Source organism: Cydia amplana, chromosome 25 (assembly GCF_948474715.1).
Source record: "Cydia amplana chromosome 25, ilCydAmpl1.1, whole genome shotgun sequence".
NCBI classification, from domain to species: Eukaryota; Metazoa; Arthropoda; class Insecta; order Lepidoptera; family Tortricidae; genus Cydia; species Cydia amplana.
In genome coordinates this window covers 8,047,674-8,068,280 of record NC_086093.1, presented here as the reverse complement: position 1 = coordinate 8,068,280, position 20,607 = coordinate 8,047,674, and the positions used below count along the sequence as shown (strand labels likewise).

General features: G+C 38.0%; 1 protein-coding gene across 1 annotated transcript; it reads right to left on the bottom strand.

The window, feature by feature from the left end:
• Positions 1 to 1,222: 1,222 nt before the first annotated feature.
• On the bottom strand, positions 1,223 to 20,425 carry LOC134659624 (segment polarity protein dishevelled). The gene is made up of 9 exons (XM_063515306.1): positions 19,399 to 20,425; positions 18,087 to 18,258; positions 14,061 to 14,264; positions 10,449 to 10,630; positions 9,560 to 9,717; positions 8,413 to 8,514; positions 5,817 to 5,896; positions 3,772 to 3,928; positions 1,223 to 1,357 (listed from the first exon to the last, which is right to left on the bottom strand). The coding sequence occupies exons 1-8, from the start codon at positions 20,281 to 20,283 to the stop codon at positions 3,774 to 3,776; spliced, it is 1,938 nt and encodes a 645-aa protein (XP_063371376.1). The 5' UTR covers positions 20,284 to 20,425; the 3' UTR covers positions 1,223 to 1,357; positions 3,772 to 3,773.
• Between the last annotated feature and the right edge of the window lie 182 nt (positions 20,426 to 20,607).

Here is a 20,607-nt window from a genome sequence, read left to right as displayed (position 1 = left end):
CATCCAGAACAGTACACTAATTTACATTAACAAGTGGCATATTATATTGTAAATAACAAATATATGCACTATCTAATTATCTGCATTTTGATATGATTTTATTTTAGTAAACTTAGAAGACATAGATAGGGAACAAAGAGAATATAAGCACTACGGTAGGGAGTTGTTTTTGATATCTTCAAATTTGTTCATCATTTTGATTAACATTGTTTTAACATCGCTTTTAAATTGTCCGTCCATGTTTCAATTTTTTTCAATAAACCGCGAGTGACAATTTGAATTGACGTACGCAGGGCGCGCTCAGCGGAAAAAAAACTGTTGGTTCGATGTACATTGCTGCTTTTCTTAGCGCAATACTGCTCTTTGAGTGTTGCCCTACTTTAGTTTGCTTTACATTGCTACTGACAAGATTTGGTTGACGGACTATATAAACAGAATTCATTTTAGTATAAGGTGGCTAGTTATTGAAACCTTATACTAAGATGAATTCTGTTTATAGGTGAAAAGAAATCATTTTTGGGTGGCCAGTTATCGACGATTTACCCTACTCAACAGGAAATTATAGGGCGGATCAAATTTGAAGATATGTTGTATATCACGCGCTCAGTCGGCCATTATGGAAATGGCTTATAACTATCACAAAATGCATGTATTTAAGTAAAATCAGGGTTTTCTAAGAGCGAGTCGTTTAGCAGTTGAGTTCTCCATGATAAGCTATATAAAACGTATATATATATATATATATATATATATATAAGAGGGGCTTTACTTGAGTCAAAGAGAATACGGTGTATAGAGAGTTACTGTCATAGTAAATTATGTAGGCACAGTACATTTACTGCCATCTTTCGACAGGAGATTAAAACGTTTACAACGCCATATGACTTTGATCCTTATTCTTTCACTGATGTGTTAAATAAAAATTAACGCCATCTACTCGACAGTATGCCAAAGGTATGGTGCAATCTTTTCGAGCGATGGCGCCATACCTTTGGCCTATTATCAAGTAAATGGTGTTACTTTTTGATATTTAACAAACTAACACATATCAGTGAAAGAATAAGGATCAAAGTCAAATGGCGTTCCAACAGTATTAATCTTCTGTCGAAAGATGGCAGTAAATGTACTGTGCCTACATAATGTACTTTGACAATTCGCCTCTATTTCTAATTCTCTTTAGTAAGTTTTACTAGCACGTTCGAATTTAAACTCAAAACTAAATCCCATTTGAAATGTCGACACCAGTCTACCGGTTTCACTATTACAATAGTTAAATATTATTGCCATGATGGTGACACTTACGTACTGCGCTATGCGGGCGCAGCGTCCTATATTTGGCAGCGTTCAGAGCTCAGTCCTGTAAATAAAATATTTAATTTTAATTAATGTATTTAAAGAATAAAATAAGTTTTTTGTCAGAAATTGCATTGTTGATACAAGATTTTATTGCTGACTGTACATATCCTTCCACAGGCAAATAGTACTCATCGAGACAATAGAGTGACTATCTTATCTGACTGTATTTAAAATACATTATTTTACACCACACATGAAATAAAGCACCAGAATTAGAAGAAATAGAGAAACGTAGACAGCAGTTATTAACACGCTTTTATTAGGTCGACCTGTATGTAACTATGTAATGGAATCTTGCAAGTTAAATTTGATCCACTTCCCGGTTTCCGATTGAGCTGAAATTCTGCATACACATGTAAGTCGGGTGACGATGCAATATTATGGTACCATCGAGCTGATCTGATGATGTAATTATTTTTGAAAAGATGTGTCCCGCCGAGTTTGTTGCCGGTCCCATAATGGGATACCCTCCTCCAATTGAGGGGGGATTTAAATCTTCTCGGGGCAGAGGTGTAGGGTTGGAGCCGGTCTACCTAGCTTTATTTGACGTTCATAAGCGCATTGTAATTATGCCTACTTGAATAAACTATCTTTTATCTTATCTTATCTTTATGGAGACAGGAGGTGGCCATAGGAACTCTGTGATGAAACAACGCAACCTAATTGTGTTAGGGGGTTTTAGAATTGTCTCGATGAGTATTAGTTGTCTGTCGTAAGAAAAGTACAGTCAGCGATAAAAGCGTGTACCAAAAATGAAATTTTTGCCAAAAACTTATTTTTAGACACAATTTCTATTTTAAAACCCGTATGAAACTATAAAGAGTAGGTAATTTGATTGTGACGTCACATGCTAGTGTTTCATATAAATTACTTAGTAGCAAAATCGTTTTGACAGTTCGAAACTGATTTGACTAGAAGTGAAATACCCTATTATGTATGTTTTTAACCTTATAATGTTACTGTTGTATGAACACTAAGTTCACCACGAAAAAATAAATGACTTATGATTTATACAGCAACACTCGAACACCGGTGGGCCTTATTACAACAGGCATAAGGTCCACAGGATTCTGACTCTTGGAGACCCTATACATCTCTAAGGATAATTTGATAAACTATGTTATCTTATAGTTTTGACACTTAGACATTTACACCTCTAAATAAGTTTAGATTTTATCTTTTTCTATGTATCTATTTTTTTTTATAATATTACTATAGGTTTTTTTATGTAATTCGACATTAAGAGACCTTATACATCTCTAAGTAATTGTAATACGTTAGAATGATTTGGTAGTTGCAGTTAGTTGTATTTTATAATTGTTGATGTATTTTTTTTTGCTTGTATGTAAATTCAATGTTGACGCGTAAAAGTGCCCTTGTAAATTTTTATATATCAAAGGAATATATATTGTTACTGGTGAATTCTCAATACAACTTGATACTCCAGTGCCGCTTAAAGATGTAGTCGCGTTACGGTAGATGTCGCTATACGCCACCCCAAAAGGCGTGTATGCATAAGCATAGAGAAAAAATACATAGAGTGCTCACTCCATACATCAGTTCAGACTATTAATTTCAGTGTCTACATCTAGCATCGAGTAGCGGAACTATCAGTACTGCTACTTGACAATAGATGTAGCACCGACCGGAAAGTCTTATCTCAACAGCATAAGACTTTCCAGTCGGTGGCTACATCTATTGTCAAGTAGCAGTACTGACAGTTCCGCTACTCGATGCTAGATGCTAATAGTCTTTTTGGTACTAAAACTGATGTATGGAGTGAGCACTCTATGTATTTTTTCTCTATGGCATAAGGGAAGGAATGGAAAGATTTGCGAGGTCCTGGTAGGCTTCCGTAGCTCAATTGGTTAAGAGCAACACACGGATTGTGGAGGATGCGGGTTCAAGTCCTGCCGGAAGCGTGACTTTTTCAATTTTTTTCCTTTTAGATAAAAATTTGGAATATCGCTCGCAGACGTATCTGCTAGTTTAAAAATTGATTTAGTGCCCTTGTGGCCTATTTGCTGAATAAATGTTGAAGTTGAAGGGAGCGGCGGGTATAGTTTGTAGCTTTCTAATAGACCCCGAAGGCTAATCCTATTGTCTATTGTTAAGTAAAACCGCTCGTGCCACGTGCCACAACCACCTGCATAAAAAATCGGTACTTCGGTTACTGAGTGCCGGCGAGTCGGACGCTACAGAACCAGTCTAAAATGTGTCATCGAGATGCGTAACAAAGGCGCGTTATCGGAGAGCGCACCTACACTGGTTTTTTGAGCGTTGGACTAGCCCGCGCTCAGGTGCCAAATAGAATAATTAGGACCCTTTTTTGCAGGTAAGTAGCACGTGCGGTTTTACTGAACAATAGACAATAGGATTAGCCTTCGGGGTCTATTAGAAAGCTACAAACTATACCGTTACAGGAAGAGCACGGGGCGGTCCTGCGCGCGCTCGGAGCCGCTCGAGTGCGAGTGGGAGCGGCGGCCCGTCTGTCCCGCTCCCGCGCCGCCCTCGGCCGCCACCGAAGCCCCGGACCCGGACGATGCGGACTTGGCCTCGTTCTCCCGAGTGCCTGAAGTTGAAAACCAGGGTTGACATTAATCAATCAATTATTTATAGTATTTTTTCTACTCCCGTACCTTTATTTGTCATTTAAAGGGTCATGCACACACCTTTAAAACCCTACCTTATAGTTGTCAAGACAAGTCTTTAGTCTATTCCCCAAAAAAGCATTTGTGCATACACGCAGTATCTTTTTGGCACTTTCGATGCTTCGTGTAATGACCACTTAAAAAATATTGAATGAAATCGTCAGGTGACAAGCAAAACTCACTAATTGCCACCACAAGTTCATAGCCATAGTGAACCATATTAGTACTAAAAGAAGGTTAATTTTTGTTTAAATATTTTTTAATAATTAGTGAGTTTTGCTTGTCACCTGACGAAATACATTGTTGCCAACCTTATTTTAAATGTCATCTCTGACAAATGAGTGAACCATTGACATGTATTTTTTTTTTAATTTCATTCATTCATTCTTTACCCGCCCGTACCCTCCATTTTTGCTACTTCTTGAATTAAAAATATTTGTTAAATTTACTATTTTATTTCAAAGTAAGTGCTTAAACAACGTTGCATACAATACTTTTTCTACGACCAAGCACTTACTTTGAAATAAAATTGTAAATTTAACAAATATTTTTAATTCAAGAAGTAGCAAAAAGCGGCCAAGTGCGAGTCGGACTCGCCCATGAAGGGTTCCGTATTTAGGCGATTTATGACGTATAAAAAAAAACTACTTACTAGATGTCGTTCAAACCAATTTTCGGTGGAAGTTTACATGGTAATGTACATCATATATTTTTTTTAGTTTTATCATTCTCTTATTTTAGAAGTTAGGGGGGGGGGGGGGGGGGACACACACATTTTACCACTTTGGAAGTGTCTCTCGCGCAAACTATTAAGTTTAGAAAAAAATGATATTAGAAACCTCAATATCATTTTTGAAGACCTATCCATAGATACCCCACACGTATGGGTTTGATGAAAAAAAAAATTTTGAGTTTCAGTTCGAAGTATGGGGAACCCCAAAAATTTATTGTTTTTTTTTCTATTTTTGTGTGAAAATCTTAATGCGGTTCACAGAATACATCTACTTACCAAGTTTCAACAGTATAGTTCTTATAGTTTCGGAGAAAAGTGGCTGTGACATACGGACGGACAGACAAACGGACAGACAGACGGACAGACAGACAGACATGACGAATCTATAAGGGTTCCGTTTTTTGCCATTTGGCTACGGAACCCTAAAAATGGAGGGTACAGGCGGGAAAAGAATGAATGAATGAATGAATGAAATAAAAAAAAATAAGATAGATGACATTTAAAATAAGGTTGGCAACAATGTATTTCGTCAGGTGACAAGCAAAACTCACCAATTACTAAAAAATATTTAAACAAAAATCAACCTTCTTTTTAGTACTAATATGGTTCACTATGGCTATGAACTTGTGGTGGTAATTAGTGAGTTTTGCTTGTCACCTGACGAAATACATTGTTGCCAACATTGTTTTTTAAATATTACTTATGGGTTTCACAGGGGAACGAAAATGTGATTATTTTTGCGCTACGACGCACGGTTTAGGGGATACAGCCCTATAAAGATGAAAACTGATGATGATGATGATGATTAACCAAAACATGTCTATGGTTCACTCATCTGTCAGAAATGACAATTAAAATTAGGTTGGCAACAATGTATTCCATACAATATGTTTTAAGTGGTCATTACACGAAGTATCGAAAAAGTGCCAAAAAGATACTGCGTGTATGCACAAATGCTTTTTTGGGGAATAGACTAAAGACTTGTCTTGACAACTATAAGGTAGGGTTTTAAAGGTGTGTGCACGACCCTTTAAATGACAAATAAAGGTACGGGAGTAGAAAAAATATAATGTTACCGGCGTGTTCCTTGGTCGTGAGGTCCGAGCCCGCACTAGAGCCCCCGCTACCAGACAGCACGCTTTCCTCGCGGTTGTACCTGCACACAAAATAGGATATTTTTTTTATAATAATACCATAGAGAAAAAAATACATAGAGTGCTCACTCCATACATCAGTTTTAGTACCAAAAAGACTATTAGCATCTAGCATCGAGTAGCGGAACTATCAGTACTGCTACTTGACAATAGATGTAGCACCGACCGGAAAGTCTTATGCTGTTGAGATAAGACTTTCCGGTCGGTGCTACATCTATTGTCAAATAGCAGTACTGATAGTTCCGCTACTCGATGCTAGATGTAGATACTGAAATTAATAGTCTGAACTGATGTATGGAGTGAGCACTCTTGTCTTACTTATTTCTCTATGATAATACTAACGACGATGTTTTTCGGAACTTATGTACGAAATATCATTTGATATTTACCAGTCGCTTTTCGGTGAAGGAAAACATCGTGAGGTAACCGGACTAATCCCGATACGGGCCTAGTTTACCCTCCGGGTTGGAAGGTCAGATGGCAGTCGCTTTCGTAAAAACTAGTGCCCACGCCAATTACTGGGATTAGTTGCCAAGCGGACCTCAGGCTCCCATGAGCCGTGGCAAAATGCCGGGACGACGCGAGGAAGATGATGATAATAATAGTAACGCGCCCCGGCTTCGCACGGGTTAACAAATTATACATAAACCTTCCTCTTGAATCACTCTCTCTATTAAAAAAAAACCGCATCAAAATCCGTTGCGTAGTTTTAAAGATCTAAGCATACAGACAGACAGCGGGAAGCGACTTTGTTTTATACTATGTAGTGATTATACACAATAGGTATTTTTTAATAGATAGAGTGACTCAAGAGGAAGGTTTATGCATAATTTGTTAACCCGTGCGAAGCCTGGGCGGGTCGCTAGTAATTTATATTACGCATCTGTAATAATGTATGTTATGTATGTTCAATACAAATTAAGAATATGTGAGCTTGGGCAGGCGTGGCTCACTCCGCGATTTCGTCGCTTTGCTACAGGTATAGTTTGTAGCTTTCTAATAGAGCCCGATGGCTAATCCTATTGTCTATTGTTAAGTAAAACCGCTCGTGCCACGTGCCACAACCACCTGCATAAAAAATCGCTCGTTCTCTTTACCCAGGTAATTGAAATACAACTCCTATGGAAATTGCAATAAGATTCAAAATGAACTAATGGATAAATATTTTGTTACGATGTGTGCGGTCAGACTTCGGTTACTGAGTGCCGGCGAGTCGAACGCTACAGAACCAGTCTAAAATGTGTTATCGAGATGCGTAACAAAGGCGCGTTATCGGAGAGCGCACCTACACTGGTTTTTTGAGCGTTGGACTAGCCCGCGCTCAGGTGCCAAATAGAATAATGAAGACCCTTTTTTGCAGGTAAGTAGCACGTGCGGTTTTACTGAACAATAGACAATAGGATAAGCCTTCGGGCTCTACTAGAAAGCTACAAACTATAGCTAAAAGTACATCCGTTCCGCCCCAATTTTGGGGAAAGCCATAAGCCGCGCGTGGCGCTGTCGCCACCTAGCGGCCATATCTGTGCTGATCGTAACAGACGCGTTTTGTTAGAGAGTGAGTCTTCTGTACTTAGTACTATTATTTATTCTGTGGTTAGGCTACATACTTTATTTTTCAATTATTAATCACGTTAATATTTCTAACCGTTTGTGAGATACAGTTTGTTAAACATTAGTGCAAAAATCTGCATGTTTCAACCCTAGCAAGTAGATCCGAGCACCAAATGTAACTTTAGTCAAGTTAATTACATGTGTCAGTTGAAAATGTAAAAGGGCGTTTTTTTTTTGTTGTCCCCTACACTTTTTTTTCAAATTTGGGATTTTTTATGTTATTTCTACTCAGAATAACGAGCTCTTTCTATCCTAATAGGAGAAAAGTGTCCTAAGGTTTTTATTTCCATTACGTCACCATTTTTCATAGACTTTGTATGGCGGTCGCGGAATGGAAAGATCGAAAAATGTATGGAAATTTTGGGACACTTTTTTTCTCCTATTAGGATAGACAGAGCTCGTGATTCTGAGTAGAAATAACATAAAAAATCCCAAATTTAAAAAAAAGTGTAGGGGACAACAAAAAAAACGCCCAAATAACTCTATAAATAACTTTGTAGTGGTAGGGTTGTCACTGATATAAAAATATTTCATTTTTAAATGATTTGCTGTACTTTTTAATCCAGCTTTACGATTATAACTCGATTGTAGATCACTTATAGTTCGTTTTTTTTAGCATTAGAAAGAACTTGCAAGAAGGTAAGCGATCTTGACATGTCTTTTAATTGAAAAACGCTTTTTAAAAATCAAAAACTATTACTTATGAAAGCAGAAGAATATAAATGATCGTATTAGATTCATAATTGTTACATATTTGCCGTAACTTATTTTTAAAATGTGTTTTTCAATTAAAAGACACGTCAAGACTGTTTACCTTATTTCTAATGCTAAAAAAACGAACTATAGATAACACTATCGTTTCAGCTCAGTCTCTAGAAATGTTTCACCCTGTATAAGTATAACTAACCCGTATATGGTGTGCTCGCTAGTGACACAGGACGTGTATTTGAACGGGATCGGCTGGTATCCGTACGAGCCAGCGTACGGCAGGTAGCCGGGTCCCATCATGCTGCGGAACAGACAAACATACAAACATCGTTCTATTGTAATCCTAGATGAATAAGCCAAAATATACTTGGTCAAGCCATAGAGAAATATAGTAAGACAAGAGTGCTCACTCCATACATCAGTTTTGGTACCAAAAAGACTAGTATTTTCAGTGTCGACATCTAGCATCGAGTAGCGGAATTATCAGTACCAAAACTGATGTATGGAGTGAGCAATCTATGTATTTTTTCTCTATGGTCAAGCAAATCTTGTCAGTAGAAAAGGGCGGCAAATTTGAAAAATCGCGGGTTAGCAACACCACTTTTGAATTGTTCGAAAATCGCGTGTCATTTATCTTATCTGTGGAACTGTTTTGTTTACATTTGATCGTTGTCCGATGTACATTGCTGCTTTTTGTTCGTCTCCTAGGGACACCATACTTTAGTTTGCTTTACATTGCTACTGACGTATCCAGCTTGGCTTGACAGACTATATATGGTATTTTTATATTAGATATTGAAACGATATGGATCGGATATGTCAGTGTCAAAAGTGACAGTGACGTTTCTTCATACATACATACATCATACATATCGTTTTAATATGTAATATTTGACGTATCTTATTGTTCGAATACGGCTGTTATATTTCATAATCATAATCATTTATTGTATAATACCACCAATAATAATTTGTATAATTTGACGACCAGTCTGGCCTAGTGGGTAGTGACCCTGCCTATGAAGCCGATGGTCCCGGGTTCGAATCCTGGTAAGGGCATTTATTTGTATGATGATACAGATATTTGTTCCTGAGTCATGGTTGTTTTCTATGTATTTAAGTATTTATATATTATATATATCGTTGTCTGAGTACCCACAACACAAGCCTTCTTGAGCTTACCGTGGGGCTTAGTCAATTTGTGTAAGAATGTCCCTATAATATTTATTTATTTATTTATAATATTAATATTACATGTCAATATAATGTATGTAGTCTTTTAGAGCAAAAGACATCAACGCGCCTCTGACTCAATATATTGCACTTCGTTTCTGGAGGTTACTTACTGGGGGTTGGGTAAAGGGGCTAGAGTGTCGCTGGCCAAGCTGTCAGCGTCAGGGGCACGCAGCCTCAACGCCGCCATGTCGCAGCACAGCTCGCCGCCAACATAATAGCACTGTTCGGAGAATGTGATCTTGTTCACTGTGTGCCGAATGAACCCCGCCTGGAAACGAAATAATGTTTTTTTTTATGCCTGTATGTTTTCATTTCAATTATGTAATATGTTGTGGCGTTAAATAAATGTATTTTCTTTCTTTCTTTCTTTCAAATAGGACTGAGCGTGAGCGAGATGGATGTGCGAGCTCGGGACCGCAGATATCATGAGTTTATGTGTTTTAATAATAAAAAAGGGGCCAAGTGCGAGTCGGACTCGCCCATGAAGGGTTCCGTATTTAGGCGATTTATGACGTATAAAAAAAAAACTACTTACTAGATCTCGTTCAAACCAATTTTCGGTGGAAGTTTACATGGTAATGTACATCATATATTTTTTTTAGTTTTATCATTCTCTTATTTTAGAAGTTACAGGGGGGGACACACATTTTACCACTTTGGAACTGTCTCTCGCGCAAACTATTCAGTTTAGAAAAAAATGATATTAGAAACCTCAATATCATTTTTGAAGACCTATCCATAGATACCCCACACGTATGGGTTTGATGAAAAAAAAAATTTCGAGTTTCAGTTCGAAGTATGGGGAACCCCAAAAATTTATCGTTTATTTTTTATTTTTGTGTGAAAATCTTAATGCGGTTCACATAATACATCTACTTACCAAGTTTCTACAGTATAGTTCTTATAGTTTCGGAGAAAAGTGGCTGTGACATGACGAATCTATAAGGGTTCCGTTTTTTGCCATTCGGCTACGGAACCCTAAAAAGTTGGAAGTGATACCTTGAGCATGTGCGAGGCGTATTTCCTGGCGTCCCGTCGGTCTGCGATCCCGGCCACGTGCTGCAGGATCCAGTCCACCACGTCAGCCCCGATGAACGCGTTCGGTATCGTGATCTTGAGCCACATTCTGTCCCGGATCTCTAGCCCTGGACATAGAGAAATAAGTAAGACAAGAGTGCTCACTCCATACATCAGTTCAGACTATTAATTTCAGTGTCTACATCTAGCATCGAGTAGCGGAACTATCAGTACTGCTATTTGACAATAGATGTAGCACCGACCGGAAAGTCTTATCTCAACAGCATAAGACTTTCCGGTCGGTGCTACATCTATTGTCAAGTAGCAGTACTGATAGTTCCGCTACTCGATGCTAGATGCTAATAGTCTTTTTGGTACTAAAACTGATGTATGGAGTGAGCACTCTATGTATTTTTTTCTCTATGCCCTGGAACATGTACCACATACCACTCATTTCTGACATTTCGTACCAGGGATGTTGCGAACATCCGCATCCGCAACCGCGGAACTTCCGCATTATTTTCAACATCCGAATCTGCATCCGCATCCGCATAAAATCGATGCGGAGCTTATGCGGATGCGGATGTCGAACAAGTCGGTACAGGAATGTCTTAGCGGCGGCGTAAGTGCTAGGAAATTACGTCATTACCTATAACGAAATCGTCTAGATCCAGAAAAGTCGGCCAAGTTACTGTTTAGTAAATATAACGCACCTATATTCTTGCTCAAATACTAAACGTTTCGTTTTTTTTTAATGAAATAATACTAAAAATGTGATATTTGACGTTTTCGAAGTACCTAATCTTGACATCCGCATCCGCATCCGCATCCGCGGATGTGAGACTTTAAATATCCGCATCCGCATCCGCGAATGTCAAAAAATCGGCATCCGCAACATCCCTGTTTCGTACTTATTTAAAAAAAAAAATTAAACTGTTTAAAAATATAAAACAGTTTCATATGCAGGGCAGGCATGAGTTTAAATAAAGTTGTTATAAATTGTGATATTGACATATATAGTGATAGCATACCAGTAATAAAAAATAAATTAACTAGATACTTCATGGGTGACAATAATTCTGGCGCAGGTCAGGGCTCGGTGCATTATTGAATGTGTATTACTCGCAAAAGGTTTTTTCTTTTTTCTTCTCTTCACTTATTTTTGTAAACATAGATCATATACATATAGATCATCTGTTCTTATGCTTTGTGAACTTGTTTTTTTTTTTTTTTTTTTTTTTTTTTTTTTTTTTTTTTTTTAATTAGTATGCAGTTTGGTCGACCTTGTGACCAGCGACTGCTCTTGTTGGGAGAAGATTGGTAACGTGGCCGTAAGGGCCACGTCACCACCAAGGACGAAAGGGAAAGGAAATTCACAGGAGTAAGAAAAGAGAAAAGCAAGAATAGAGAAGAGAAGAGAAGTTAATTTGTAGCAAAAACAATAACGCTAGGTTTGTGAACTTGTATGTGTAACTAAGTTGGGCAAAAACTTTTTATAATTTATTGTATTTCTATAAGTGAGAACCTACAATTGGCTCTGTGATTCTATTTTAATTTCTGGATATATGTAGCGCTGTTGGTTTTCCATGTACTAAAATAAAATAAATTATTATAAATAAAATTTACAATATTTTTGGAAACTTAACCTAATCTACACTATATTAGGTTAGAATTGAGTGGTTGGGTTCGTGATAAGGCATTTTTTTGAAGTGAAAACTTCTTTAGCGGCGCTGGACACTTTTTGAGGTGGGGAAAAAATGATAAACTCGAGACAGCGTAAGGCGATCACGTGACCGTAAGGGGCGTAAGGTTTAGATGGCCACTCATAATTTAGATGGCATTTAAATCAATAAAGAAAAACTCAATGTTATTTGACATTTATGTTGCGGACTCCTTTTCAAGACTCTTCTTTATGTAAATAAACATGTCAATGAAAAAGTGTGATCTTATTTGAGAATGATAATAATTTATCGAACGAGCGAGCGAAGCGAAGTGATCGAACGAGCGAGCGAAGCGAAGTGAAGTTCTTACATTCGACTTGGGACACGCGGCACGTCCCGGCATTTCGATGTTTTTAAGCTGAACTATCAGAGGATAGTTTGATACACAATAACTTAAGTAAATTTGTTCTAATTTAAATGAAATTGGGTAAACGTGTAGTCGAGGGCATTATATTTTAGTCATTAAATTATGAGCAGGCTCGATCAAGGGGTTATTGAGCTAGAAGAGCTTAGAAGGCTAAAAAGCTATTTGTGAGGGGTCTTGCTATTCTGGTCGTCTTTTTTGCAAGAAAGTATGGTCGAGTTTGGTATCAAATGAAAGTGCTCGGTTTAGATATTTGTAATTATTCGCACGTGGTTTTCTATTGTTTTCGATCCTTTGCCGACTAAGTACCTAGGTGCATTAAATTGATCTATCTTTTTGGCGAACCGCGAGTTCTCAGTTCGGGGCGAACTACTAGTTTATTTATTATTTATATTAGGGTCTCTTAATGAAAAATGGGACCCACGGAAAGAGATACGTACAAGAATAGAGATAGCAAGAAGCACATTCATGAAAATGAACAAGCTATTCACCAACAAAGACATAAACCTGAAACTCAGATAGAGAATGGTTAAATGTTACGTGTTATCTGTATTTATGTATGGCGTCGAAGGCTGGACCATAAACCGAACCATAGAGGCAAAAATAAACGCTTTTGAAATGTGGCTCTATCGAAGAATGCTAAAAATATCATGGAGAGATCGAATAACAAATGTAGAAGTTTTGCAAAGAATGAAGAAAAAATTAGAACTTTTGGAAACAGTAAAGAAAAGAAAAATCTCATATTTTGGACATATATACCGTAACAATAAATATCAAATTCTAAGGGAAATAATAGAAGGCAAAATAAAGGGCAAAAGAGGAAGAAGGAAGCTAGCCTGGATGAATAATATTAAAAGCTGCACTCATATTAATGACGCTGCCAACCTGAGCATAATGGCACAGGATAGGAATAAGTTCCGAGAGATGGTCGCCGACGTCCGATGAGGACATGGCACAACAAGAAGATATTAACCCTTAAATGCATAGTGATGCATTTATACACACAACATAAACATCAAATGTTATGCATTATTAAACAAATTCTATTTGTTCTTGTATATTATTTCAATAGTAAAACTAATAAATTTTCCGAATTATTACATAAATTTACGCAGTATTTTAATTTATAAAAGTTACATTTGTTTATAGACGAAATGTCGGAAAACTTGGAAAAACCTGGAAGTTGATGATTTTTAGTATGTGATTTTGGGCAGATTTTTCGGGGTTTGTAATTATTTTATATTTACAAATTTTATCATAGGAACATCACAAATAGTGTACCTTTCTGTTGGCAGTTAAGATTTTTCCTATACCCCTTACTAATAGCTATATATTTCCAAAAATATGATTTAGACTATACAACTTTTAACACTGATTTCCCAGTGAAAATCGATGATATATTTTTTTTTACTATTTTTCCTAGAAACGGCAAACAATTATGTGATATATATATTAATTTCGGGCAAAACGAAAAAATCATGTATTTAAGGGTTAGGGTGGGTGACTGACCGGAGTCGGGCCGGAGCATGGCCCGCACCACCAGCGCCATGTCGCAGCTGACGGACAGCTGGGGCTCCAGGCCTCCGGCGGGCAGCGTGCTGGCGTCCGACGCGCCGCGCTCCGAGCCCGCGCCCAGCCCCGGCAGCGCCGACAGCGGCGGCGGCGGCGGCGGGTACGCTTCCCGCAGCGCCTGCGTGTGCGCCACCCACGCGCCTGAAACAAACCAATAGGGATGATGACCAGTGATCGGAATTGGTAGTGCCATTTTACGGGACTTCGGTGCGTAAGCTTATTATGGATATACCTTTTCACCCCGGGTTTTCATATTACCTACTTCAATAGGGATGATGAGTAATGATGACACATGTTGAATTTTATAACAAAATGTAGTAAAATAGTCAAACGAGCAATTTATCACAATAATGTGGATATTAAAATAAAATATTGAAAAATTACAAAAATACAGGACGTGAAAGTTTCAAAATTTAAGTTCTTTTTAAACTTCCAAAAACTTGGAAGATACAACTAAACGGAGTAGCCATTAACAGAATTTCCCCTCTGTCGAAAATAGGCGGCCAACGGTCATACACAATGTATGGACTGACGTTTATCTGACATGGCTATTTTTACGTTACGTATACATTTGACGTTCCCCTCCCCCGCAAAAATCGGCAGACTGTTTTGTACAGAAAATTACAGACATGGCGTCTCCGTTTGATTATATCCTCCAAGATTTGGAACATGAAAATATTGAAAATATTCTGATGATGGGTACCGAAGTTTACCACAGGAACTAAAAGTAAATGTCTGTGTAAATAAGTTTTTGGCAAAAAAAAAACATTTTTGGTACAAGCTTTTATCGATGACTGTACTTTTCTTTCCACAGACAACTAATACTCATCGGGACGATAGGGATGATGACACATGTTGAATTTTATAACAAAATCTAGTAAAATAGTCAAACGAGCAATTTATCACAATAATGTGGATATTAAAATAAAATATTGAAAAATTACAAAATTACAGGACCTGAAGAGTCGTGTAATGTATGATTCCAACACATTCTACGACTTTCTGTTTCCGCACAGACTCTAGTCACATTTCATTTTTTTTTGTCGAGGTACGATTGTCAGCTTATCTAGGCCCCCAGGACAGTTAAAAGTGGCTCTGTTAGTACTATACAGTAACCGTACAGTAATGAATTTATTCATTTTAGTATAAGGTTTCAATAACTGGCCAGCTTTCAATAAATGGCCACCAAAAAAGGGCCAGTTACTGGCCAATTACCTACATGATTTCTATAAAAATGCCGAATGGATCTACTTATTTTAAGGGAATGCATTTATTTAATATTTAATATACGTCCTGGCTAAGGCTTCTGTTTTACATTAGTGTTTCAGTCGTAAGGATTTGGAACATGAAAATATTGAAAATATTCTGATGATGGGTACCGAAGTTTACCACAGGAACTAAAAGTAATGTCTGTGTAAATAAGTTTTTGGCAAAAAAAACATTTTTGGTACAAGCTTTTATCGATGACTGTACTTTTCTTTCCACAGACAACTAATACTCATCGAGACATCAGGGATGATGACACATGTTGAATTTTATAACAAAATCTAGTAAAATAGTCAAACGAGCAATTTATCACAATAATGTGGATATTAAAATAAAATATTGAAAAATTACAAAAATACAGGACGTGAAAGTTTCAAAATTTAAGTTTTTTTTAACTTCCGAAAACGATAAAAGTAAGGGTACCGTTCGATTCCTTACATTTCATCCAAAAAAATATTGTATAGCAACTATATACATAAACGCAATATTTCACCGACAAAAACGCAATTTTTTTGTTTTGTCCATACTACAAGATGGGCGATGACGTCACGGCCTCTGGCCGTTTTGTATAGGGCGTTTCGCGAGTGAAGTGCGACTGTCGGACTTTGACTACAATTTCTGACTTTTGTGTTACTTTAATGCAATGGGTCCCATATAGACATTTGATCCTAAAAACAAACCCGATCGATTGATACCATAAAAAAAAATTAGTCATGTAGCCTATTATAATTAGGGATGTGTCGACTAGTCGGGAAAGCCGACTATACGGCCACACTTGTAGTCGGCGATTAGTCGGCATATTATTAATTACAGAAAACAGTACATAAATAAAATAACAAGCCAAGATTAATACAATACAATACAAATCCTCTTTATTGCACAACCTCAGAATGTACATGGAAACACAAATAATACATGAAGACAGAGGTAAACAACAGGCGGTCTTATCGCTAAAGAGCGATCTCTTCCAGACAACCTTTAGGTAGTGGAGAAATGAAAAATGATATAATTAGGAGGTGCAAAAAAAACTAAATTTTTAACTAGAAAGAATACCTTTAAATTTTAGTTCTACAACAATAATACAATACATAAACTTACATACTACTAAAATTATTTATACCTACCTACACACTGTATACACAACACATATACATATAATACATATATACAATACTATAATTAATCAAATGTTACATGCCCATTTTACTCAAATACGTATCTAGGGTACAAAATGAGCGTGTGTTCATATTAAATTCACGTATAGGGTGTATCGTCGCAGTAGCACAGAACATCTTTCAGTTGATATTGAAAGCGCGACGACGCAAGGAGCAAAAAAATGTTTTTCTAATGCATGCGGACTTGGATAAAGCTACTACAGTTGCCATACCAATGTAATCGGTTTATCGGGAAGTAACGATTATGAACTTGGCCGACTAGCCGACTAGTCGGCCGACTAATCGGCCATCCGAGCGTCGATTAGTCGGCTAGTCGGCCAAAACTATAGTCGGTACATCACTGATTATAATCTGAAATACACGTCTTCACGCTCCGACAGCGTCCTGGAAATTATTGCGGACGAGTTCTGTCCGTATGTCACATTTTGCTGCGGACTTCATGCGCCCGGCAGCACTGTGGTAGACACATTGAGAAGTAGATGATGGTTGCCAATGTGCCTACCACAGTTGCTATAATGTTTTATATTTTAATGTTATATGTCTTAATGTTTGTTTGTTTAATGTTGATATGTTGCTATTTGTACTTATGAGAGTTATGTTATGAGTCACACAGTTACTTGGAATAAATGTTTTTTTTTAAAGGCGTTAAAGAAAATAAGTTTTTGTCAAAAATATATATGTTACAAGATTTTATCGCTGACTGTACTTTTCTTTCCACGGGCGACTAATATTCATCGAGAAAACTCTAACAACCCCAAACACAATTAGGCTGCGTTGTTTTATCACAGAGTTCCTATGGCCACCTCCTGTCTCCATCATCAGATCAGCTCGATGGTACCGTAATATTGCATTGTCACCAGACTTACATATGTATGCAAATTTTCATCTTCATCGGAAACCGGGAAGCGGGTCAGATTTAACTTACAACACTCCAATATAATAAATAATAAGTAATAAAATATTTTGAGCCTATATACGTCCCACTGCTGGGCACAGGCCTCCTCTCATGCGCGAGAGGGCTCGGGCTATAGTCCCCACGCTAACCCAATGCGGATTGGGGACTTCACGTACACCTTTGAATTTCTTCGCAGATTTATGCAGGTTTCCTCACGATGTTTCCTTCACCGAAAAGCTAGTGGTAAATATCAAATGATATTTCGTACATAAGTTCCGAAAAACTCATTGGTACGAGCCAGGATTTAAACCCGCGACCTCCGGATTGAAAGTCGGGCATCATATCCACTCGGCCACCACCGCTTCACTCCAATATAAAACTTTTTTTTCTCTCATTTTATCTGCACTGCTGCTGCTGGCTGTTTTAGCCATAATCAGATGTTATGTCTTTTTTGAGGTTTTTGAGAGATATTCCATTAAATACTCTCTCTTGACTTTGATAGAATTTATCTTCTAGTGCCACTTAGTGCCTCTGGTCTAGCCGCAGTATTTGCCACCTTTTCAGCCTACTCGGATTGTCATTGGTGTTTACCAAGTCTCTTGCAATATAAAACTGTTTAAAAATTACCAGGGTCAATAGGTCTGACGGGCTCGGTCCTTGGTATGGTGAAGTACCCCTTCGGGTTGGGGTCCCAGCATTTGGCAACCACCAGCTTGATGGGCCCCGGCTTCTGCACCACCTCCCTTAGCACACGCACTGCTTCATCGTTCGTCATGTCTTCGAAGTTCACATCGTTAACCTGAAATTCATATAATTCATACTAATATTATAAATGCAAAAGTGTGTCTGTCTGCTACCTCTTAACGCGTAAACTGCTGAACCGATTTAGAAATTTGGTATAGAGATAGTTTGTGTCCCGGGGAAGTACATAGGATAGTTTTAATCCCAGAAGTCATCCTTTAAGGGGGTGAAAAAGGGGGTGGAAGTTTGTACTGGGAATCGATAAAAAGCAGACTGGATCAAAAATAAGCTACCCACATTACTAACACCACGCGGACGAAGTCCTAGCTAAACTTAGCTAGAACCCTACATGGCTCAACAATCACAGAACGTGAAACGTGACTGACGTGACGTGAGTATGTACATACTATATACGCAATTTTCAAAACTATTCCACTTACGAAGTTATCCCAATTCACCTCATAAGATCCTTTAGTTGCATTTCAAAAATAACTAATATGAATAACACTTTGTTAAATTTTTTGTTTTTTTAATAAATGCTAGTGCCCCGCCCCGGCTTTGCACTGGTTACACAAAACCTTAACAAATTATACACCTAAACCTCAAGAATCACTCTCTTGATAGGCGAAAACCGCATGAAAATATGTTCAGTAGTTTTTGAGTTTATCGCGAACATATATACACACACAAACAGACGTGGCGGGGGACTGTCTTTTATAAGGTGTAGTGATTTTACTATCTCCTAATCCTTACCTAATCTATCTACAACCATACATCACTCTGGGTTTGTCTGGACATTGGATGATGGTAACAATATAATTCAGAATATCAAAATCTTATTCTTTAAGAATCACAATATAAATGGCCATAATAACAACATCCTGTTGTCTACAGTAATGTAATAATGATGTATCCTGTGTCACTTAGACTCACATTACATACTGAGCTGGGAAGAAATTGACTTACCAAGGATATCAAGAGCCAGGCTACTGAATTCAAAGATTTCAAAAGTAAAGATAGGCCTGCTCATAATGCAGAGTGAACATGCGCACCAAAAAAATGTGCACAAACACCCTTTGCACACCAATTTTCTTACCCACTTCGTAGTGCCCAAAAGGCCCGTATTTAGGAAGTATATAATTCAATGATTAAATTATGACGGTGAAGGTGAAATATTATATACGAACATAATTCTTACCTGCAGTATCATGTCTCCTGGCTCTATTCTTCCGTCCAGGGCCACCGCACCTCCTTTCATGATACTCCCAACATAGATCCCACCATCCCCGCCCTTATTTGACTGCCCCACTATTGAGATACCAAGAAAATTCACTGTATCCATGTTTAATGTCACCGTTATAATGTGCATGGACATTGTGGAGTCCGTTATAGATGAGTAGGATGAGGTTCTAGACATTACTTGAGGTCGCTTTCGTCGCCGTTGAGGTCTTTTTCTGTTACTGACTTGTAAATGTGATACGCTGCTGCATTCAGTTAGTGCTCTGTCTACTGAGGCGTTTGTGTGTCTCCCTGTCGTTGTGGTGATCTCTGATTGGCTATCGAAGAGACTCGTAGAGTCCAGGTCAGAGCTAAGGACAGAGGCGGTCTCGTATTCCAACCCATGGTTGCCGTACTTGGAATGACCATTTATTCTCAAGCCTCTGTATTTGTATTTGTCGCAGGACGCTCTGTGGCCGGGGCGGGAACTTATCGTACTGTCCGTATCCGTGCAGGTGTCCCGTGTGAGAGGCGCCGACGGAGCCCCGTGGGCGGCAGTCTTCGCTTTCCCTGCATTGCTGTCCGTGCACTGTGATGCTCCGTCGGACGGGTTAGAGCCCTCCGCGGACACCAGCCACGACACAACACGACCGTTAAAACACGGCAGATGAGCGTTGTCATCAACTATTTCTTCTTTAACAACACCGAAATCATCGTCCATAGATTTGAAGAAAAATTTGTAGTTCGGCCTATTCAACTGGTTCTTGAAGTCTACTAACGTCACTTTCTCCGGGGATATGGGGATTTTTACTAAATACGGCGTCTCCTCGTCGTCTATGTAGTAAATAACTTTTGTTTCCTCCATTTTAGAGCATTTATTATTGATAAAAAACAACACCCTTACGATCTATAAATATCAGTCGCCATCACAAAATATGGCGATAAACTAGTTCTGACTTTTGCCGTAGCGCTGCCATCGAGTTTTTCCTTCTAGTCCGAATTGCATGTAAGTATCAACCGGAATTATTTATTGATTTATACCAAGTTATTAAGGTATAGCCGGTCAAACAAGTTTGTCAGTAGAAAAAGGCGCGAAATTCAATTTTTCTATGGGATGATAAACCTTCGCGCCTACATTTTTTAAATTTGCCGCTCTTTTCTACTAACGGAAATGGCTTAAAGCTTTGGT

Bases quoted from the DNA above. Each gene is read 5' to 3' on its own strand.
- LOC134659624 (XM_063515306.1), bottom strand. From the start codon at position 20,283: ATGGAGGAAACAAAAGTTATTTACTACATAGACGACGAGGAGACGCCG. The intron at 14,265-18,086 runs GTAATTTTTAAA...GGTTTGTTTCAG, and splicing joins CGTCAGACCTATTGACCCTG to GCGCGTGGGTGGCGCACACG. The intron at 8,515-9,559 runs GTAAGTAACCTC...TCTGTTCCGCAG, and splicing joins GCCCCTTTACCCAACCCCCA to CATGATGGGACCCGGCTACC.